Raw genomic sequence first — 23,930 nt, 5'->3', positions numbered from 1 at the left:
ACCAAATGGAGTTGAGGAATGGAATTCAAATTGGAGGATTTGAGGGATAGAAGGTAACAGGAGGTGTTGGTGATCAAAATGATGAGGGATAGAACGCTGCGCATTACTGTTTGATAAAATGCACCAAATGGAGGAGTTAAGGGACAGAAGGTAACAAGAGAAGCATTACTGTTTGACAAAATGGACCAAATGGATCAGTTGAGGGATAAGGAGTCGAGGGATAGAAGGTAACACGAGGAGTTGGTGATGATAGGACGATCAAAATGATGAGGGATAGAACGTTGCTCAAAATGACTGAAAATAGGGAAAAATGATGAGGGATAGAAGGTTGCTCAGAAGTTTGCTCAAAATGATCGGAACAGAGGGAAAAATGATCGAACACACGATCAAAATGGTGAAGGATAGAAGGCAGCTCAAACACCGGAATAGACATGCATACGATCAAAATTGTGAGGGATAGAAGGTAGCTCAAACACAATCGAAAGATGAGAGTTTGCTCCCAAGTGAATCTGTGTGCGTGTTCACCTTTTAAGCTTGGGTGCGGTTTGTATAGAGCTTAGGCTCTAAATAATCAAATTAGATCCTAAGCTCTGATCAAATAGTATCGAGAAATGTGGTTTCAATATTGAAAATATTTATAATAGCCTTAAAGTTTATTTTCATATTTGTTTATAAAGTTTAAAGCTTCAAAAACAGTTTAGATCGATAGATCTATGAAAACTTGAAAATCTTGAAAATTGACGGTCTAAAAATACGTTACAATATACACTATATCCAAAACTTGAAATCCATTTTTTTCTCATGTCTGTGCATCTTGATGTCAAGATGATCAATTTGAGGATATTTGGGCATCAAAATAACCTCTTCTAATTAAATTTTTGATGTAGGTTCAAATTTGATTGTTTAGAGCCTCGGCTCCATATAAACTTTTCCCGACACAAATATTTTATTTACATTAATGTTTACAATAATGTTTTTGAGTCACCTTCTTATGTCATATTTTACAACTCAGCTTCTTACGTAAAACTGCTAATTAATGTTTGTCAAACTAAAGTATCTTATTTACAGTAATGTTTACAATAATGTTTTTGAGTCACATTCTTATGTCATATTTACAACTCACCTTCTTATGTAAAACTGCAAGTTAATGTTTGTCAAACTGCAAATGTCCTGCCAATTAATGTTTGTCAACTGCCAATGTTTGTCAAACTGCCAATTAATGTTTCGAGTTGTTTTTTTGTGTTCTTATTTTGTATCAATAGTGTTGTTGTTTCTGCCGATTAATATTTCGAGTTGTTTTTTAGTCTTCTTATTTTGTATCAATAGAGTTGTTATTTCCATTTTGACAATAGAGTTGTTATTTTATTTTATTTTGACTGGTATATTGTTGTTATTTCCATAGTTTATGATAAATTATCTATTACCTTTCTTCACTTTATGATAAATTATCTATTACCTTTCTTCACCTTATATTGTAGTTATTTCCATGGTTTATAATAAATTATCTATTACCTTTCTTGACCTAAATCCGTATAGACATAGTAGGAATAGGTGGTTAGGGTAGTAGGTGCCACACTGTAATGTTTCGAGTTTCATTCCAACCTTGGTTAGGGGATACTTTCCCACTTATCTGAAAAAAAAAAACCTCAATTGTACTTTTTATGATTGTTGTACTTTTTAGCTTTTGTTGGCTTGAGGTTGTTATATGGCATTATTTTACCAACTAACTTTATTATTTTTGTCAATCTATGCTAATGCCTATTTCGGAAATTTGATTAGCTCTCAATTATTATTTTTCATTATTATAGTTAGATTATAATTATGTTTATCAAAGCATATTCCTCATCTCCATAGCAGTGTTCAGGCTCTCTCTCCCTCATCATCAATCCGATATGTGGCAATTGATAACTATACATCGTGGTGACATTTTTATGATAACTTTTGATATGGTTACATATCTATGTTGATAACTATACTTCGTGGTAACATTGTTATGATGACTTTTGATATGGTTCCATATTTATACTTTTTGGTATGATAGTGTGACTTGCATTCCAATTCATTGTTGGAAGCTAACAATAACTTACAATCTGAATATTTGGTAATTGTTGGAAGTTAATGATAACTTACAATCTAATTATTTGGAAAAAGTTTATATAAGGATGCTACCTTATAATGTAGAACTACGGATGCCCCTCAAAAATCTATCGGAAAAGGTAGTTTTAATGTTGAAAAACTCTTTGATTGATCATCTCGACATCAAGATGTATGATTATGAAAAATAAAAAGATTTTAAGTCTAAGAAATATTGCATTTTACAACATATTATGTACACCGTCCATTTTCAAGATTTTCATATGTTTATAGATCTACTTGATTTTAACCATTTTTTAAATTACTTCTCATTTAAAATTTTATAATTATATATAAAAATATATTTTGAGATAATCCTAATAACATTTTACATCAAAATTATATACCATGATAAAATTTGAAGGGCACCGTACCTCGACACCTACAGAGGCGTCCGTATGCCAACAACACCCCTAATTATTTGGGAAGTTGCACTACAAAGGTTATGACTAAAAAATCTAATTCAAAATATAAATTTCAACCTATAATCAACCCAAAAGGATAAAATTCCATCACTTGGGAATCCCACCAGATTATCAAATAGGGCTCCTAGCTTTCAAGCTATCAATTTTGACTTTGATCCCAATTTTTAAAAAAAACTAGCAACTAGAATTTTCCTAGGAAACTTCAAAAAAAAGTTAATAAATACAACCTATGTGCTCCCCTTTAAAAAATCGAAGGTGTTTTCGGCTCTAATAACCGTTAATAGTATATTTTCTTGAAAGTTAGAAAGGTGAAAATCACCCTTGTACTATAAATAAGGGTGCGGTTTGTATAGAGCCGATGCTCTAAAGAATCAAAATAGAGCGCTCCTTCAAATAGTTTCGAGAAATGTGGTTTAAATACTAGAACTCCTTGTGATAGCCTTAAAAAATATTTTCATCTCTAATTATAAATTTTAAAGCTTAAAAAATAGTGTAGATCGAGCAAATCTATAAAAACTTTTTCCTAATTTGATTGTTTAGAGCCTCGATTCCTTATAAACTTTTTCCTACCTACAAACGTGTTTAGCAAAATTCTATGAAATAGTGGACATTTTAATTACTTAAAATCTATCGGAATATCCTAATGCATTTATTGTTAGCTGTTAGCGAAAGTTTTACCATATGAAAACCAAATACAAAAGCAAGGAAGAAGTATAATTTGGGAACTGAAAAGGCTCACAGAAAAAAAAAAGGTATTTAATAATGGAAAAAGTTTATATAAGGTTGCAACCTTTAAAATGTAGAATTACAGATGTACCTAAAAAATCCATCAAATTTTTTTTTTTTAATATTGAAAAATCTCTAATTAATCATCTCGACAACGAGGTGTATGAATATGAAAAAAAAAAAAACAGATTTTGAGTTTTAAAAATAGTACATCTTGCAACACATTTTCTAGACCCTCCATTTTCAAGATTTTCATATATTTATAGATTTACTTGATTTTAACTAATTTTTGGAGTTTAAAATTTTACTATTAGATATGAAAATAGATTTTAAGATAATTTTAAGAGTTTTTTACACCAAAATTACATGAAAAAATTTTGAGGTGCGCTTTAATTGGATTGTTTGAGGTTGCAACCAACCTTATAGAAACCACAACCAATTATGTCTAATAAAAAAAATTTTAAACTAAAAAACTGGCTAAAATAAAGTTGATTTATAAATACAAGAAAATCTTTAAAATAGACGGTTTAGATAATGTGTTGCAAAATGCATTATTTCTAGAATTTTTTATCTGCATCTTTAATTCTACATTTTAAGGTTGCAACCTTATATAAACTTTTTTTTTTAATAATTTGAAAATTCAAATACAAAATATTAACCTGTTACCAAAAAAATATTCCAAGTCGTGCGAAGCAACGGAATGGAGTAAACGGTAAGAAATTTTTCAAAAAAAAAGAAAAAGAAAAGGAGGGAAATATTATCGCAGGAAACTATATTTTTACAAATATTGAAAGAACGGACCCGATTGGCCGGCTCCAAATTGAAACCAGCGAAGTGGTCGCCGTGGTCTGGTCCAGCATAGTGAACTCAATGGTCCATAGTTTCGTATTATGCCCTTTATTTTTATTGAAATTACTCCTATTTATCATATTTTATTTGTTATTTAAATCAGATAGGGGCATTTTTTGTCAAATTTAATTACAGAGAATACAGGTTTTAGAAAATGAAATTCAAGAGAGAGAGCTCACTTGGGGAATTTTTGCTCCCTCTCTCTACCAAAACTCTACAATCTAGAGATTTTCTCAAGTGATTATCTATGTCAAATCCATCCATCAATCCGCCCTTCTCTAAGGCCCAAGTAAGTAAATCCAACCACCTTTTTTGATTGTTTGATTTATCGTTGGAGAAAAGGAAAAGTCTAAATCTTTTGTGGGTAAGAAATCTTATAATGAAAATCTTTTGATTATTGATCATTCAATCTCAATCCAATATCTACCCTATGGAGGTGTTTTTTTATAGATTTTTTTACGTGAATATTTTGTTTTTTTTAGAGCAATGATCCACCGCAACGGTTGTATCATAGTATAATGCAACGACACTTCTAAAAAATCATGTTTGTAGTTTTTGTATGACCCCAAATTTTGCACATACACTATCTTCATCTCAATAATCAATCCCTCCAAAAGAAAATTTCAATTTGAACCCTATATATGATCAAAATGAGTCCCCTCTAAAAACTAATCTAGACCATTCATTTTGTGAATTTCAAGATCTTAGTCTTTATAAACTCAAAATCATTTTTTCTTTTTTAACATTGTTCACTAATGATAATAAAGCTATCCAAAAACATTGGAAATGAAAAAAATCCTTCCAAGGCCTAGATCTATGGATCTTACCAAAATGAATGGTCTATTAATTGGATTAAAAGAATATTTTCTAGGTTGTGTTTTCAACTTTTCTTTTTTTGTGATTGTTCACTAGAATGAAAAGAGTGTATATTTCAAAATTTGGATCAAATAAATGATCCTAAGATGGTTTTTTAAGATTATTGCATCATATTACTATATAACGGTTGCATGAAATCATTATATATATATATATATATATATTTATTTATTTATTTTTTGTGATTTTTATATGCATTTTTTTGTGGGTTTTTACATGTTTTTTTTTAATATGGTCTCTCTCTTTCTGTAAAAAAAAAAAAAAAGTCATTGCCTGTTCCTCTAGGCAAGATTTTCATGTTTTTTACTCTCTTTTTTTTTTTCAGTTTTGAGTGATGGAATGAACTTGAAGGTTATATTAATAGGGATATTTTGTTTTAGGGATAATTGGATAATGAATACTTTCTTTCGTAATTTCTTAACTATGACTTTGTTCAATTTTTTCAAAATCATAAGAAGCCCAAAACTAACAAAATGTATTAAAAGATATTATGAATCAAAAATTTTTATTTTTAGATTTTTTTCTGATTTTCCCATATTTTTCTATGCTTTACCCTTTTCCCTTATTTTTCCAATTTTTTTAACTAGTTTTAATAAACTTGTCCTATATGATGGGTAAACCGTCTCAGTTTGACTAGTCCAACTAGATCAAAAATTCATTGATCTTGAAAACATCTACTCTTACATAATGTCTATACTCTGCGGTTTATATAAAACAATAAATACTCATTTCCACCATATGTCACATAAGATGAACGGTAGAGATCCACCATCCATCCTTAAGTGATAGACAGCATATCCGAGAGCACATACTAGCATTCTATCAAGTTTCATGTATGGTAACTCTCCCGTCATTGAAGTAACATAGTTTTGAATTTTCAAGTTCATTTCTTTTGAATTTCCAAGATTTAATTTAAAGTTTTAACGACGTTTATTTTATGATATAGCAGTTTTTATAGAGCCTAAGCTCTAAACAATCAAATTAGAGCCTAACTTTAAATAGTATCGGGAAAATGTGGTTTCAATATTGAAAACTTTGTGGTAGCATTAAAATATATTTTTATATTTATTTATAAAGTATAAAGCTTAAAAAATAGTGTAGATCGACATATCTATAAAAACTTGAAAATCTTGAAAATTAATGGTCTACAAATGCGTTACATAATACCCTATTTCCAAAACTTGCAATCCATTTTTTTCTCATGACTATGCATCTTGATGTCGAGATGATCAAGCCCTATATAAACTTTTCCCTTTGTGTTTAATCCATTATTTTGAATCTGTGTTTTGCTTTTTCATTCAAATTAAAATTTCTTGAAATTCGAAATTTTAAGTCAAAGTAAAAAAAATTTAAAATTCAAACGACTTTTCAACACAATTTCTTGGACCAATGAAATAAAGCCCGTTCCGTCCCGGTAGTTCCCACTCTTTCCAGCCGGTCAAGGTTTCAACGCCAAGGGTTTTAACCGTTTTGACCTCCATCCTATAGATGATGTTTGATTGTAATAAGTGTGTCCGCGGACTCACCAAAATCTTAGTCTCCAAAAAAATATATCCACCGACCGTTCCAGAAGAATCCTGGAACCACCCGCAAAGACCCGACCCCGCCCTCCAAGCATCCTGACCGTCCAATCGTCCAACGGCTAGATTTTGGAAACATCAACGGTGGAAATCTCAACGGGATTACGTGTCCTTTTTGGTTCGTTCAGTTAAAAAGGCAGGGCGGGAAACGAAAATGAGAACCCCACCGACTTGAGAGTTTACGGCAAAAGAAAATGCAGAGAGCCAGCCAAGCCTTAATTGTAAACGCGTAGCTACTTGTTTTTTAAGCTCTCCACTTTAATTTTGGAGTTATAGTTTTCTCAGCCATTTTTGTTTGGCAAAGAGGGGTTCTTCCTTCGAGTTCGAATTTGATTGGCAGGTATGTGTTTTGAAATGTTTTTTTATGTAAATCTTTTAGGGTTTTGTGGTTTCAGCTTTTATATGTATGTGGTTTTAAGTTTGAATTTGAGTTGCAGGTATGTGTTTTGAAATGTTTTTTTGTTAGGCAAATATTTTAGGGTTTTGTGGTTTCAGCTTTCATATATGCTGTGGTTTTGTTGTAACTTGTGTTGTGTTTTTGTTGTAATTTGTGTTGGGCTCGGTGCTTGGTCTATAGTGTTTTCCTTTTCCAGTTTTGGTGACTGCTGATTTTTGAATTCTCTAATTTTAAGAACTATTGTCATATTGTCAGTTGAATTCTCTAATTTTAAGAACTATTGTCTGCTGCAAGTTTAAGAACTATTGGAATGAACTATTGTCTGCCGTAAATTTAAGAACTATTGGAATCTCGGGGTTGACATGTAGATGATAAGCAATACATATAATTTTTTTTCAGCTAGGGTTTTAATTCTTCAGAATTAGGTGAGACTATTGGAATCTCGGGGTTGACATGTAGATGATAAGCAATATATATACTTTTTTCAGCTAAGGTTTTGATTCTTCAGAATTGGTTGATTAGGAGACGTTGTGAATGATGAGAGGATTTAGTTTCTTTGAGAAAAAATTAGTCTTGGGTGGTACTGATTTCATACAGGTCCTTGTATTTTTTTTCTTTTTCTGTGACAGGTTTGTTGGTGCTGCTATTGTTGGATTCTATTGAAATATTGCATAGAATCATTCGAGTTTTTACTTGCTTCACATGTACATGGTTTGTTGGTATTGCTATTGTTGGATTCTATTGAAATATTGCATAGAATCATTGGAGTTTTAGTTGCTTCACATGTACATGAATGCAACTCATAGTTAGCAAATTGCCGTATTAAATGTGATTTTTTAAAGAAATTGGAGTTTTCTTAAAACCGTTTAATTTGAATTATTCAAAAGAGCATAAAAAAATAGCGTTTTTTTCATGAAGAAGTTTAAAACGCGATTTTTTGATATTTACCATAAATCATTCCAAAAAAATTTAGTATTAATAACAATGTTTTTTTTTTTGGAAAGTTCATTTATTTTTTTCCTGTTTTGTAAAAGTTCAATTTTTATACCTTCTAAAAAAGTTCATTTATCTTTTTCCTGATCTTATTTTTTATTTTTTATCCTAAATCGGGCTCATTGCATACGGCTGCTGATTTATTGTAGAAAATCACTGAATGCTCACAGAGATTTATAGGCTTTATTGCATTGGAGCTTTATATTGTGTTGAACACTAGTTTATTTTTATTTTCTGAATTAAATCTCATTTTATTTATGATTTATTTACTAGGTATTAATCCCTGTTTATAATGCTCTATATAATGCTCCAATACATACAGAGAGAAACAGAACCACTCATAGAGAGAAATTAGGGGAAAATAGACTAGGAAATTTATTTACTAGTTATTAATCACTGTTTATAATACTTGATAGGAAGCTCCAATACACACAGCGAGAGAGAAAGATAACCACTGATAGAGAATCATCTCAAAGAAATTAGGGGAAAATACATTAGGGAAAAATAGAGATAGATACGATTATAAAAAATCCCCAAATTTAACATCTTAAAAAAATTAAGGAAAAATAGATTAGGGAAAAAAGCGAACCATATGATAGAGAGAATTTTCAAAACACAGATTCAACATTAACTATGAAAAATCCTGAAATTTTATATCGCTCAAAAATCCCCAAACTTAACATAGCTCAAAGAATATTGTGGCAAAATAATTTAGGGAAAAAATTAGGGATTTTCCCTAAACCTGATTCAACAATCTGTCAGCTTCAAAAAAGACACCATCTCAGTTCTATGCAGTGCACCAATCCGTCAGCTTTGAAAAGGACAACACCATCTCAGTTCTACCTAGAGCACCCTTCAGATTTTCTTCACAAACAGCTTCACCATCTCCCTCAAAATACAAACACCATATGAAAAACCTCTGCATGTGCCTGCTCTTCAGTGCTCCTCTTTGATAGATCCGTGGTCACTTCCCCCCCCTCGCCCCTCCCCCCTCCCCCCTCTCTTTCTCTGTTTTTTTCTCTGCAACCACGTCTCACTTCTCTTTCCCCGCTCCATTTTTTCTATTAAAAACAATAGCTTTTTGGGCAAGTATAGAAAGATACTTAGCTTTTGGGTAAGTACAACATGCGTCATGAGTAAATAGGTAAGTACCTCAAAGGAACACTCACAACCTTTGGATTTGGAATTCATCAACATGACCAAATAGTTAGTATGGTGCACATGCACAAGCTTTGAATAACATAACTAAATGGTTAGTATGGCACAAGCTTTGAATTTCGGATTCAAATTAACATGACTAAATAGTTAGTATGAGGCATAGTTAGGATAGTTAGTATGGTGCATGGTTAGCATAGTTAACCTATCTGTTTTTTTCACTCCGATTTTTTGAGTCCGATATATTTGCGATATCTTTGCTTAAAGTGTTTTTGCCGATCCGTATTCATACCCAATTTTTTCATCCGACTTTTTAAAATAAAAATGATTTATTTCCGATTTTATAGTGAGCCGATATATTGATAGTCCCCGACTTGCTAACTATGATGCAGCTTCAATTTAGTTGAGGGACCCATGAAGAGTTTTTCTAATCACATATATGTCTTGTTCAAAGCAGCAAAAAACGTATGAAATGAGAAGTGACCACCAAAAAATTTATGAAATGAGGAGTGATACTTTCATTTCTGGGTGGTGTTTTACATATTTATTCCTTTACTGGATTAGTTTCATTTGTTTTGCTTTGAAGGTTTTTAAATATGCTTTCAATGATGGTTTTTTATCTCAGCTGAGATTACTTGTGTTTGTATGAGTGTGAGTGTTTGGAAGTTTGTTGTTTGCTTTATATTATGTTGTTGCTTAAAGTTCAACATATGTTTCTTTTCATATATGGTATACGTAGTTTTATTTTATTGTACTTCGCAAAATTTATTGGTGTTTTTGTTTTCAGGATCTTTTCACAATACTACCTTATGAATTTTAGAAGCTTTGGGAATGTAGTAATATAATTAGTTTGGGAATTTTCAATTTTTCCTTATTCAAACTTTATGATTGTGGAAAGTTTCTCTTATAGAAATTTAATCTATTCTATTTCGTAGAAAATCTTATAATATGGCTTTGTTTTTAATTGTAGGAACATGGCATTGAATAAAGATTATGGAAGAAATGAGTTGATAGTTGATGTGTTATCTGATGAGATTGAAAATTTTGGGTTGCGTGGAGCCAAAAGTGATTTAGTAGAAGACATAGTGAGGATAAATATATCCAATACTACACGCACTATTGGAAGAAAGAGGATTGCTGTTTTGAATGACATACAAATGATGGGTATGGACAATTATTTAGAGACGAAACAGCTTAAGCGCCATAATTCAAATGTTGATGTTGTATTTGAAGATGGATGTATTGGTGCCTTATATGAAGATGAGTCAGAGACACATCAGATCGATGAACTTCCATTCGATATTTTGGTATGTTTTCGATATTTTGGGATGTTTTTTTGGTGTTTGAGTTATTTGCTTGCTTGAGTAAATTGAATTGATTTATGTTAGTGATTTGTTATATTGTAGGTTAAAATACTTTGTAGAGTTGAACACAGTGATTTGAAGGCACTTTCAGCTGTATCTAAATTATTTAGAGAAGCGGTAAGTTATATTTATTATTTGATTTTAAAATTTTGCTAATTTTGTTGTGCATGAATTAAATATTTTCATTTTTTTTAGGTCAAACTTGCAAGGAAGGTACATTTTAATTATTCTACCCCAAATCCAAAAATTATTGGTGTCAAAAATTTCGAGTTAGACGTGGTTGAAGACTCAAATCATGAAAGGTAATCTATATTTATGGGTTGATAGAATTTAGTTCATTTTAGATTTAAGTTTTGTTAATTTAATTTGAGATGATGGGATTGTAAATATTTTTTTATTTTGTATAATTTACAGGATCTCGACCCCGAATGCCCCTAAGCAAGATAGGTTCAAACTTCGACTTGAGAATATGGAAGCCTCAAAATATCCCTTGCAGCGAGCATTATTCTCAGAAATGGAGTATTATGCTTAATATTTAATGGTTTGTAGATATATTTGTGAATATAATGCATTTTTGTAATTTATTGATTCTTCCAAGTTATCACAACCAGTGATGCATGTATGTAAATGTACTATTGGTTATTTCTTCAATTCTTGCATTGAAGACGATTGTAATAGATTCCTATGGATGTAAGGAGGCTAATAAGTTTGAGGGAAGGCTGTCTCGCTCTTTTTGTTGTTGACAGCCTCTTTTTATTGTAATATGTTAAATGTATCTGTATTATTTCACTCTTTTTGTTGTTGACAGCCTCTTTTTGTTGTAATATGTTAAATATGTGTTATTGAGATAGTTGTCTATAATTTTGTCTTGGTTCTCTTTCTCTCTCAAATGCTTGTTACAATCCTTAGTGTCCTGTGATATTTCTTATATTAGAGTTATTTGATCCTTGATGGTTCCTTGGATATTTGAGGCTTGAACCATGTGTTGAGTGGTCTTTTTGTTGGATGGAGTTGCAAATTTGAATTGTTTTACCATGATTTTGTTCCCTGTCATTGGTTGAATCTATTTTGAGATGTTTTTATAGGTTGACTTATGATGGTTCTTCTATCTTTTTTTTTTGTCCTTTTGTTCTCCACCATAGTTGGGGGTAAATGGGCTGGGATTGCAATGGTGACCGATCATAGTTGGTTGTTTTCAAAGACGGTAAATGTGCTGGGATTGCAATGGTGATTGAACATAACTGGTTGGGGGTAAATGGGTTGGGATCGCAATCGTGACTGAACATAACTGGTTGTTTTCAGAGAGTGGATGGGCTATCAAATTATTGGATTGGGTTTGAGAGGGACAAAGGGTTATAATTATTTGCAATATGGAGGAAAGCAAGCTTCTGTTGTAGTTTAGGGATCCTTGTCTAATTAATTGTTGCTTTGTTTCTTCTTTTATTGTTATATATCAGAGGGACAATGGAGTTCTTGGTTAAACTGCACTCTCTTGTGTGCATGTTTGCTTTTTATGGTATGTATGTTGTAATTAGAGTTGCTCTCTCTCTCCCACACCCACACCCCGTATATATATTCTGTCCTTCAGAGCTTATTGTGATATGTGAGCTGCACTTGCTTTAGAAGGTTAGTTTTAAGAGAGATGAAGCTGCCTTCTTTTTGTTGCAATTTTGGAATATAGGGTAGCGAGTTTGGGGATCTTAAAGGGATCAGAAATTTGGGAGGTTTTTGTGTGTGTGCGCACGTGCACGAGAGGGAGAGGGAGAGAACTCTGAGGTTCTGTACCCTATAGAATTCCATCGTGTTTTTTGTTTTAGGTTTATGATGCATCTGCTCAAATTCTCCAGGTCCAGTTTTTTCTATGCATAACGGTACCTGTCATTCTTGTCCTATTCACCCAGAAAAAAAGTATATTTTGAATATATATGCATAGAAGTATATTTTGAATATCTATGCTTAGCGACATACATTATTGTGTGATCTCTTTGTTTCTCTTGGTAAGTTATTTATATGACCAATAGAAGTTCGAAATCTTTTAGCCCCTCGCTTTCTCTGTCATTTATTATTATAACATGCACACTTTATCTCTTGGCATCCCACAAAAGTGACTATAGACATTGTAATTGTTCATCTTTCGTTTTTTTTTTTAAAAAGAAATTATTTGTTTTGGAGGTTCTTTGTGTTGGTTGAGCTCTAATCATGATTCTGTTCTTTTTATTCTGCTTTTGATAAATCAGTTGCACTTTGTTTTTAAAATTGAATTGATCATGCCGGTTTCAAGCCCAGATAAGGGATATTGTGTTAGGTAGGGCAATCGATATGAAACTTTGCCATATCTTTTCATAAATCTTAAATCTATGATGGTTGAGCAAGATTCATGTAGTTGACTTCAAATAGTTGGGATAAGACTCTGATGATGATGATGACGACATTAGTTCAGAAGGCCAATGTAATAGGTCTTATTAGTAATTTATTTCAAGGTGTTTCACTTAATAAAATTTCGGATCTTGTAAATATTCCTAGTTTGGATGTATTTTTTGCAACTTGTCGAGGAGCCTAGTCTATAAGTGGACCGTTACATGGCTTTTATTAAGCCCTAGGGCTAGTTTGGATGTTTGATAAAAAATTCACATCGTAGAAATTCATATGTTTATTCAGTCTGGAATTGGAAATCCTATCTGTTTTGGTGGAATATTTGATGCCCATGAAAATACTAGAAGCGGGTTTCATCTGCTAGATTTGGATGTTCGGCTACTTGCGATAAATCGTGTGATAATATATTTTTCTTTGGACTTTTCTCATTAATAATTTACCTCAATTATTTCTTCATGGATTTGTAATAAGAGGAAGGAGAATGAAACAAGGGGAAGGTAAATAATGGGTTCTTATAGTACTGATTTAATAAAGCTAGATGTTCCCCACTTGTGACAATATCTACATAATCTTGTGATTTTGTTATCGTGATCATCATCTTCATCATCATTATAGCCTTTCTCAACCATTTGGGGTCGGTTATACAATGAAATAATTTCATCCTGAGTTTGAGATAAGCTGGCATTGTCAAGATTTCGAGCTTGAGCTAAACCCATGAGCCATGAATTTGTAGATTGTGTTGCCTTTTGCTTGATATGATACTGTATCCTTTCATCTTTTTGAGCAGGTGATTGCTTCTTTTCGGAGACTGGCATCTACCAATGGCTCCATATTCCCTCCATGGTTGGAAACTCTGAGTGTTTAACTCACCACATTCCTAGTTGTCAAGAAACTTCAGGATATAAAAGAAAAATCAGAACTTCAGGGAATTCTACAGTTATTATTTACTTTCAATAAAGGAATTGTAATCGGTGATGAGCATTGTCTGAATCACCATAGACCAAATGTTCTTTCACCCAATTGCCATCACTCGTTACCCAAGTGTCCAAACAATAAAAAAATCTTATTATTCATAAATTTTGAGATATAACTAATGAGATGTCACCCTAGAAATAAAAAAGTGGGCTATTCTCCCGTCTTTATTTACTCGCTGCGAAGCAATGAAAAATTAAGAGAGATGAATTTAGCAATTTTACTGAAAATCAACATTCTTTTACTAGCATTTTCACCATAACATTAGCACCGATAGACCAACTTCGAGAACAAAGAAAATAAAAATTCAAGAATTATATGAGCATAGCCTCTTTTCATGCAAGAAATCTGTTATTTCGTTGCAGTTCATAACATCTCCTTGTTCCAATCTCTTCCATCTCTAAGGAGTTGCTGAGGGTGCAAGCCACCCTTGAGCTTTTCAATTAATTATAGTTGTTGATTTGAGACGAAGCTTTGATTTGGAACTCTGCAAGAGCCCTTGTATGGAGTCATGTGGGTTTTGCACTTCGAATAGTCAATATGCAAAAGAGATGGCTCTAAAGTCAGGGATTTGAAAGGATTGGTAGGAGATGCAGGCATCAACATTCATAGAATTATGAATCAGCATTGTACGAAACTCCCATTAATGATTATAAAGGGGAAAAGAGGAGGTAGAAAAAATGGAGGCTGTCTTTTACTCCGCTGGCTTCGAGGTTGGGGAGAAGACGCTCGCAGGTGTCAAGAGAGGCCAGGAGTTGGATGTTAAAAAGGGTGAGGATGTGGGGGGAGGTAAGGTCCTAGAAGTTGCAGTTCTTTTTAGTCTCTCAGGTGGTCTTTCATCTAAGGGACATTTTCCTATTCTTGGTTTCTTCTCCCCTCCTCCTTCTGATATTTTCTGATTGAGTGATTGGGCGAGACGATGTTGGAGGTTGTCTTATGCCCCTAAGGTTAAGATCTTGGGAGAAAATAGGATTGTCTTCTTGTTGCTTCATAGGAAGACACTCAAGTTGCTCTTTCTAACCAGTTTGTTAGGATTAGGGGGAAGCTTCTCTCTCTTGACATGTGGAAACCCTCTTTCCATTCCTCTTATTTGAGTAAGGAGAGTGTTTGGATTAGAGTTCAGGGTGTGCCTTTGCATGCGTGGTCGATGGATACTTTTCGTAGATTGGCTGAATGTTGTGGTGAGTTTTGCGATATCAATAGAGACTCAGTCCACGGGGTACCTTTATCCTCTGTTTGTATTCGGATTTGGAAATGGCGTGGCGATGCAGTTCCGAGCTCTGTGAGACTAGTGGTTGGTAAGGAGGCATTCTCTATTGCTATCTCAGTAGAAGAGAGGAGGGGGATTGTCTTACAGCCTGCTACTCAAGCTCCCTCTGAGCACGGGGATTGGAGGAAGGTTACTCGGCGGGTACCGGGGGGACATGCTCGTTTGGAGAATTTCATTGGATTAGGTCCTTAACGGCGTCAGTGCTGAAAGTCCAGAAAAAAATGGAATCATGCGCAAAATTTGAAAATTGTCGAGCGTTGGATTCTGGTGGGTGGTTTCGCGAAACCACCGACGCTTCACCAGGTAGGTCAAATCGATAGTGGGCTGAATGGCTCCCTCAAGGTGCCACGTACGAAATCCTCTGATGCCGATTCACTACCTTCAGTGGACCGCGAGGGTTCACCATTTTCACTTCCTTCTTTTTGCAACAAATCAGTGCCTCATCCCGAGGTGCCGCCCAAAAGGATGGATGGCCTGACGCCATGCATCAGGTCGATGCTGACCACTACCTTTCCCAACCGACATCCTCTTTGCCTTCCCCCCTAGGCAAGCAGAAGCTTTCTTGTGGTTGCTTTCAACCTCCTGTTGGTGGTCGCTGCGAAGATGTACCCCATTTTCCACTATAAGCGACTAGAAGAATCCCCTCCTCTACCAGACCAATGTTTGACCCTCTGCTAGTTGATCCACTAGCAGTGGTTGTCCTTGAAGATAATATGGTTCTGGATGGGGAGGTGTTAAACCTTGAACTTGATGTTCTCGCGCCCTCTGAGGAAGCAGCTAATCCAATGGGGGCTGCAGACCCCAACTTATCAATGGTCGAAGTAGTCTCTCAGCCTCCTCTTTCGATTATTCATCATGATGATAACCCTCTAACCTTTCATCTTTCTGCTGCTCCAATTGACCCGAACGTGTTGCTCATGACTGACTCGGTTTCTGGAGTGTTACCACTTCAAGATTCTTCGCCCTCTTTGATTGAGAAAAAGAGGGTTAGTGGTTTGGTTACTGATTGCGGCATGGACTATGACGTCCCCATTGTGGTGGTGTATAAATGCATTCTTGATAAAAAAGAAGGCTGAGAAAGTGGATAATATGGATGACTTCTCTTCGGAGTTGGTGCTGGTGGCTCCTTCCCCAGGTGTGGCCAAAGGGAAAGCGAAAGATAAAGACCCGGCTAAAGGGACTAGATCTTCTAAAAGGCTACAAGCAAGGGAGGAACTGCGCGCTGCTTCCACTGCAAAGGGGATTGTTTTTTCATAGGTGTAGGTGTCTGAGTACGTGGGGCTTTCTTCTGAAGACGAAGATGTAGAGGAAAAATGGAAGGAGGATGCTGACCCTGCTTCCGGTGACAGGATGAGGAATGGCACAGGTTCCTCTTCTCTCGACCCTTCTCCATGAATATTTTAACTTGGAATGTGAGACTTTGGTGACCTCAACCGTAAGAAGGATGTGTTGTTTTTGGTTTCTCGGTTTAGACCGACTGTTCTTATTTTACAGGAAACCAAACTTCCTGGTCTCACTATTTCTAGTGTGAGGGAAGTTTGAGGTTCTAGGTCTGTTGATTTCCTAGGTTTTGACTCTGTAGGTGCTTCAAGTGGTATGTGGATTTTGTGGGATCCCACTGTTTTGTATTCTTTCTTCTCTCTTAAAAAAAGATAACTTTTTGATGGTAGGGTTTGTGGGGTCTGGGTCTGATTTTTGCTTGGGTTTATTGAATGTGTATGGGCCTCACAATTGGCACAAAAACAACTTTTTATTAATAATATGACTATCTTCCTCTGTGTTTGGGGGGGGGGGGGGGGGGGGGATTTCAACTTTATCAGATGGCCTGATGAGTGCACCTATTCTGACTCAATCTCGACCGTTATGCACTTATTCAATGGTTTTATTGAAACCCATGCCCTCATTGATTTGCCTATTTCCAGTGCACAGTACACGTGGACTAATAACAGCTCCTCCAATTTGTCCATGTCTTAGTTGGATAGGTTTCTGGTGTTTGGGGAGTGGGCAGATTCCTTTCCTTTTGCAGCTGTTAAGGCCCTTCTGCGTCTTTCTTCTGATTATACCCCCCCTCTCCTTTGTTCTAAGGTTATTCCTAAAGGCCCCAAGCCCTTCAAATTTGAGTTGGGCTGGCTCTCTGAAAAGGGGGTTGGGGATGTTATCAAGAGTGCGTAGGAGAACTCTATCTCCTGTGACTCTATAGATTCTCAACTCCATAAGAAACTTCTTTGTGTTAAGCATCAACTTATCACATGGAAGCGGGATAACAGATATCATGTCAAACTCAAGATTGAGGAGATCCTCAATTATCTTTCTGAGTTCCACAATAATGTCCATATTTCGTGCTCAATGTTGGAGGAACAGAAGCTTGAAAGGACCAATATAACCTTTGAGTTGTAGGAACTTCGTAGAATAGAGGAGGTTTATTAGAGGCAGCGGTCTAGGGTTAAGTGGTTGAAGGAAGGAGACCTCAACACCAAATTCTTCCACACCATTGTAAATGCTAGGAGACGTCAAAATGATGTCTTAGGTTTGGTGAATCCTAAAACTGACCCAGACATTGACTCCGCGATGCCCTCAACGGTGGTCGACCACTTTAAGAGGCCCTTCTCCTCTGAGGTGAAGGTTACCCCTAGGCTGTCTCGTGTAGGGTTTAAGTGTCTGTAGCCCAAAGCGAGAGATTTCCTGGAAAGAGATGTGTCTATGGAAGAAGTTAAGAAAGTTGTTTTTTCTTTACTTGAGAATAAGGTGCTAGCGTCTGATGGCTTCCCTCTTTTCTTTTTCCATAAATTTTGGAACCTGGTTACCATAGACGTCTTGGATATGGTTCGAGACTTTATGAGGCGTGGTGAGGTTTTTCGAGGAGTAAATTCTGCATATATAGCCTTGATCCCCAAAAGGTCTGTCATTGCTAGTCTGAGTGATATCAGACCTATAAGTCTCTTGTCGAGCCTTTATAAGATCATTGCTAAAGTGCTTGCTGAAAGACTTAAAGTGATCCTACCTGCTATTATTTCAGGGCCCCAGTCTGCTTTCATCAAGGACAGGTTGATCACAGACAGTGTTCTCGTGGCACAGGAGTGCGTCTACTCAATAGTGTTGAGCAAAGAGGCTAGGGTTGTCATTAAGCTAAATTTGGAAAAGACTTATGATAGAGTGGAGTGGAGTATTCTGCTTGAGATCATGAAAAATATAGGATTTGGGGTCAAGTAGAGAAGCTGATTTTTTGGCAACCTTTCCTCTGCACATTTTTCCATTCTTTTAAATGTAGTCCTTCAGGGTTTTTCCGAGCTACTAGGGGACTTCGACAGGGAGATCCGTTATCCCCTTTTTTGTTCACTATTTACGCTGAATGTTTTAGTCGCTTTATCCTCAATGTGGTTTCTAAGGGCCACTTTAATGGTTTCCAATTGCCTAATGACGGCCCGTGTGTGACACACTTCCAATATGTGGATGATACACTGCTTTTATGTGAAGCTAGGACTGATAAGTTGGCTAATGTGGCCATGTTTCTCAATATTTGTGAAATAGCACTGGGACTTAAAGTCAATTTGGCTAAGTCCGCAGTTATCGTTATTCATTGTAATGAGATTTTAATGTCAGAGATTGCAGCTACCTTGGATTGTAAGGTGGACTATTTTTTAATTGTTTATTTGAGCCTACCCATTTCTAATGGGCGCCTACTCTTGGCTGTTTAGGATAAGATTATCCATAGAATTCAAGTTAAACTTAATCTTTGGAAGATTATCCATTGAAGCTTGTTTGTCTAACCTTCCCATATATCAGATGTCATTATTGTAGATCTTGCCGAGGGTGGCCAAGAAGATTGAAACTATGATGAAGAACTTCTTGTGGGGTTCCTTTGATAATTCGAAAAAGTTCCACATTCTTAAGTGGAATAGAGTGTGTACCCTTAGGAGGGATGGTGGACTTGGTATTAGGCGTGTTACTTTGGTTAATCAATCTCTCCTTTCCAAGTGGCGATGGAAGAGCCTAGTCCTTAAAGATTTGTTATGGTACCAGTTGGTGGCGACAAAGTATAGTGTGGACAGATTTCAGATGCGGGTGAAAGAAAGAAATGGGTCACAAGACCTGTCTATAACCTAGAAATCCATCAACTTTTGTAGGGCCTTGATCCATAGGGACATTCAGTGGGGCTTAGGTGATGGTCGTAAATTTCTTTCTGGCACCATAAGTGGGCAGGTTTGATGCCTTTGAAATACCTCTTTCCAGCCATCTTCCAACGTATGACAAATCCTAATGCCATGGTTGCTGAGATGTTTGCTCGTAGGGGTCCTCAGGTTACCTAGGAAATCCATCTCCCTTATTAAAGGGTTTCTAATCTCATTTTTCAGGAATTTGTGGGGCTGCAATCACTACTTCATAATGTTTACATCCCTTGGAATGCTTCAGATTCTGTTATTTGGTAGATTCGAGCTGATGGTCAGTTCTCAATCAAATATATGTATGACCTTTTGTTCCACAACTGGTGGAGGTGGTCGATGCTAGAGATAGCCTCATTATGGAAATGGCCTTTGCCCTTAAAGTTCAAGCCTTCTTATGGTTGGCTGTCCAAACCTTACTATCGACAACTTGATCAAGAGAGGTAAAGTATTGCCGAATGTTTGCTTGCTTTGCAAGTCGGACGCTGAAACAAGTCCGCATTTATTTCTTCACTGCCCTTTTACCCTTCAATTATGGCATTGGTTTTTTGATAAAATGGGGTTACCCATTATCATGCATGCTGAGGTTATTGGTATCATGTCAAACTTGTATGCACCGTTGCTCAAGTTAGGGATGTCCCTGTGGCAGATTGCGTGAGCCCTGATCCTGTGGAAAGAAAGGAATCGAAAAGTGTTTGCCGGCTGTAGTCTTCCTATTGAGAGGTTATTGCACAAAATTATTCACGACCTTTGGCGTTGTTGTTCCATAACTAAGGAGGGGACCGATATTTTAGAAGTCGATGTGAAGAGAAATCTTCCTATCATTTTCTTTCTGAGATCCCAAAAGTGTAGACCGCAAGGTAGATGGGTACGCCCTTTGGAAGGCACCTTCAAACTTAACTTCAGTGGGAGCTCTCTTGGGAACCAGGGAGGGCTGGCTATGGGGGTGTGGTGAGAGACTCAAGTGGACTGGTTATTTTTTCCTATGCAGGTCCGTTAGGGATCACAACAGCCAATCACACGAAGATGCTAGCTCTCCTCAATGTCCAGAAATTGTTCATTGAACGAGATATAGGTCGGTCTTGTATAGTGGAGGGGGACTCTCTCTATGTTATCCACTGGTGTAATGGTGTTCTTAAGCCCCCTTGGGAGCTGAGGTCTCCCCTGCTGCAGACTTGGGACCTGTCTAGGTTTCTTGATATTTCTTTCATGCATGTCTTTCGCGAGGCTAATGTTTTAGCCGACTCTCTAGCCAAAGGGAGGACTTCCCTGTCTTCGGCTATTTGCTCTGACGTTGTAATCTCATTTTGATATTCAATAAAATCACTAAACGTCTTTAAAAAAAAAAAAAAGATTATAAAGAGTTGTGATTCATGAGGCTGATGCCTCAACATAACATCTGACCCTCACAGTTAACATGTCCCATGAAAACGTGAGGGCCTTGACTTGAAAGCGAGGCCCGCCTATACTAAGCACAATGTATGACTTCTCTAGAAGTTTTAAGAATGACAATGGGGCGTTAGTGGTTAAGGGGGGTTGATACCTCAACATAACATCCGACCCTCACAGTTAACATGCCCACAAAAGAAAGAAGATTAAAAACCTCTCAAGTCTCGACATTTAGTAACACATCCTATTAACACCAATGGTTAATCTGGGGCATTAAACACGAATGGGTGATATACAATTGGCTCCTGACATCCATGACAAACCCCATCATAACAAAAGAAGGGTAATTTATCAAAATACATCCAACATGTGAACTATTGAATATTTGGGATTGTATACTATGAGAACTTGTATTTTGGGTATAAGGAAGTCACAATCATGTGGCCCTTATATGTAAAATCCAATAGACGAAAGGGTGTCATAATGTTCGAGACATTTTATTTTGGACTTTGTGACCAATCAATGACATATTATCAACCATCCAATTTGAAATCTAATGGTCAATGATGATTGTGACCTTCTTATATAAAAAATGAATGGTCTCATTGTATATATTTTCTTAATATTTTATTTATTTTCCATTATTCTAAGTCATTATCACATGCATTCTGTTGGGATTTTTTAAATTCAATTAAAAGATATAGTAAAATGTTAAATATTTCATTTCTCAAGTGTATTTTGTTAATTTCTAACAAAGACATTTTAGCAAAGACCTAATCTTCAAAGTACATAATATAAGATTTGTTAAGCGATTCAAATGACTTCAGATGAATTAAAAGACTCACCAAATCATGAATTCAGTATTTAATGCATGCATTGAAATAGGGAAAATATCTTACAAATCCTTACAATTGGGACCAATTTCATACTATCCTCTCAATTCTTTTAAATATCTAGCAGCATTTATTTTTGGGAAAATTACAAAACCCCTCCAAAATAAGACTTTCTAGACAACTTCCTCATAACCAAGTTTTTTTTTAGCAACTTTTACCTCAAATTTAACTTTCCTAGCAAATACCCCAAAGTCAAAAAATCATATTTTTTTAACAAAAATGCTTGTACCCATACAACCAGACATTGACATGGAAAGCATACGGTCCTGCACAAAATAAGGGCGGTCCGACACTTTAAGCTATTGGAAAGCATGGGCTTGGCATAAAATAAGGGTGGTCTAGTACTTTGGACTTTTGGAAAGCATGGGCCCGACACAAAATAGGGGCGGTCCAGTACTTTATGATGTTATACGTCATTTTTGACATACTTGTATCCCCAAGATAAATAAAGAGAGAGCCGATAGTAACCTGGTCCCGCCGGTGCCCAAGACGTCGCCAGACCATAGGAACACCGTAATAATAAGCCTAAAATTGGGTGACCTTTGAAGAAGTATCAGAATGGATGCAAATTTTATTAGAGGGTATTTTTGGATACTCTAAGGACACCCACAAAGTTTTGCCGTGTTTTGACGAGTTTTGATATGATCAAGGCAAAACTTGATTTTCAAATCCAATTCCTATCATGCTGAAAATGGCTATAATTATATCCCTATTTTTTTAGTATCAAAATAGTATAAGACCAACACCATTAGATCCGGAACGTCGAAAAACCCTCAGGTACCAAATTTCGGCTCAATCGGATCCTCCGGGACCATTCTAAACCTAACTTACCATAAAATGTTGGGTTTTACACTATTGTGATGCAGCCTTGATGTACCAGTTTCTATTTATGGAAATTGTGTTTTCTCATTTCGGGATGATTTTCAAATGCTCATAACTTGCTCGTTTTGAGTCCAATTAAGCTCAAATTCGGACACGAGCGAAATCTTGACGATCCGCTTGTTTTGACATATGACAAGCATCATGGCGTGGCCTGAAATGAGAGAATTTCTAGATAAAATATAGGCTCGAAACATGAAAATTCAGATTTTATAAAGAAGAACATCCAATTCTTTGACAGGCCAAAGCTCAAGATCCCGATGTCAGATCATCGCAAGTACGTCCGTTGTGACCATGCTTTGAAGAGCTACAATTTGATATGACTTTTTTGTATGATTGAAGGCTGGATGACACGAATTTTGAGTTAAAAAATGACATACTTTTTTGATCACCGAAATCCCATTTTTTGACGACTTCCCAAAATTGGAACTTGCTCAAACGAAGACCAAAACGGATGAAATTTATTGCAAAATGATCGTGATAGTATCCCCTTCGATTTGTGATCAAAATAACGGCTTGGAACATCATAGATCGTGCCAGATTGGTGGTCGAAGTATCACAAGTTTATAGAACTTTGCCGGATTTTGGGTTCTTCCTAAAAAATATGTTTCATGACGATCAAAAGGTATCAAAACGTGTACAAAAGTTCAAGCATTGATTCTATGACGGTTGATCGCTTGAATTACGACTGTAAGCATCCGAAAAACCTCTTGAGGCCTAACAATGATAGGAGGCCCCTCATGGAGGGATGGTTTTGTTATTTTTTTAAAAGTACCTAGGAATATTTTGGTCATTTGGTCCAAAAAAGAGATTAATATTTTAATTCACAAATAAGTATTTTTTGACAATTTTGAGTGTTTTTTAGCATTCCACCCTTGTTTAGTGGTTGCTCTATATAAAGAACTTAAATCATTTGTAATTGAACTCTTGAACTCTCTTGAATTCTTAATCATATGCAATGAAATTCTTAGCTTGTTCTTTTACTTTACTTGTAAGTTTAAGACCAAAATGGGAGGAGAGAGAAACATTTTCTAGAGAGAGAAAATACCTCTAGAGCACCACACACCTTAGCTTATCTATGTACACCTTATCTTATACCATACATCATAGAGCATCATACACCTTAGCTTATCATTTCCATCATATACCATAGTGTACCATACACTTTAGCTTTTCCATACGCCTTAGAACTCCCAACCCTACTCCATACACCTTACATCCTATACCATTCACCATACACCATAGTTCCCTATGAACCTTAGCTTACCTTATATTCCTTAGTTCCCGTACACCACACCTCAAACCAACTTACCTATACCCTATACCTAGACCCTTAGACTCTAGTATTGACCCACCAAGCCTAAGCTTCTCTCTCTTATGTGCATGCAAGGGGATTGATGGATGTGTACCTAGGCTCAAGTTCATCCTAAGTCTACTCTCTCCTCTCTCTCTCACTCTCTTTTTTCCTTTCTCTCTTCTCTCTCTCTTCTATTTTT

At 35.7% G+C, this 23,930-nt stretch overlaps 2 protein-coding genes across 3 annotated transcripts; both read left to right on the top strand.

The window, feature by feature from the left end:
• Positions 1-6,517: 6,517 nt before the first annotated feature.
• Positions 6,518-11,359, top strand: LOC18431629 (uncharacterized). Of its 2 annotated transcripts, XM_006841746.4 has the most exons (5): positions 6,518-6,929; positions 10,105-10,441; positions 10,541-10,615; positions 10,694-10,800; positions 10,913-11,359. In XM_006841746.4, exons 2-5 carry the CDS (start codon positions 10,109-10,111, stop codon positions 11,028-11,030), a joined length of 633 nt encoding a protein of 210 aa, XP_006841809.1. In that variant the 5' UTR covers positions 6,518-6,929; positions 10,105-10,108; the 3' UTR covers positions 11,031-11,359. The 2 variants fall into 2 exon arrangements, with proteins under 2 accessions (XP_006841809.1, XP_088716274.1); XM_088860148.1 differs by lacking the exons at positions 10,541-10,615; positions 10,694-10,800 and having other exon boundaries at positions 6,587-6,929; positions 10,913-11,062.
• Positions 11,360-17,933: 6,574 nt separating this feature from the next.
• LOC148783268 (uncharacterized) lies at positions 17,934-19,540 on the top strand. Its single transcript, XM_088859853.1, has 4 exons — positions 17,934-18,319; positions 18,472-18,734; positions 19,344-19,411; positions 19,466-19,540. Exons 1-4 carry the CDS (start codon positions 17,934-17,936, stop codon positions 19,538-19,540), a joined length of 792 nt encoding a protein of 263 aa, XP_088715979.1.
• Positions 19,541-23,930: the final 4,390 nt, after the last annotated feature.

This window comes from Amborella trichopoda, chromosome 2, assembly GCF_054954075.1.
Source record: "Amborella trichopoda isolate Santa Cruz 75 chromosome 2, AtrichopodaSantaCruz75HAP2 v2.0, whole genome shotgun sequence".
NCBI lineage: Eukaryota > Viridiplantae > Streptophyta > Magnoliopsida > Amborellales > Amborellaceae > Amborella > Amborella trichopoda.
The sequence above is the reverse complement of the archived record's forward strand: the minus strand, read 5'-3'. Positions and strand labels throughout refer to the sequence as shown.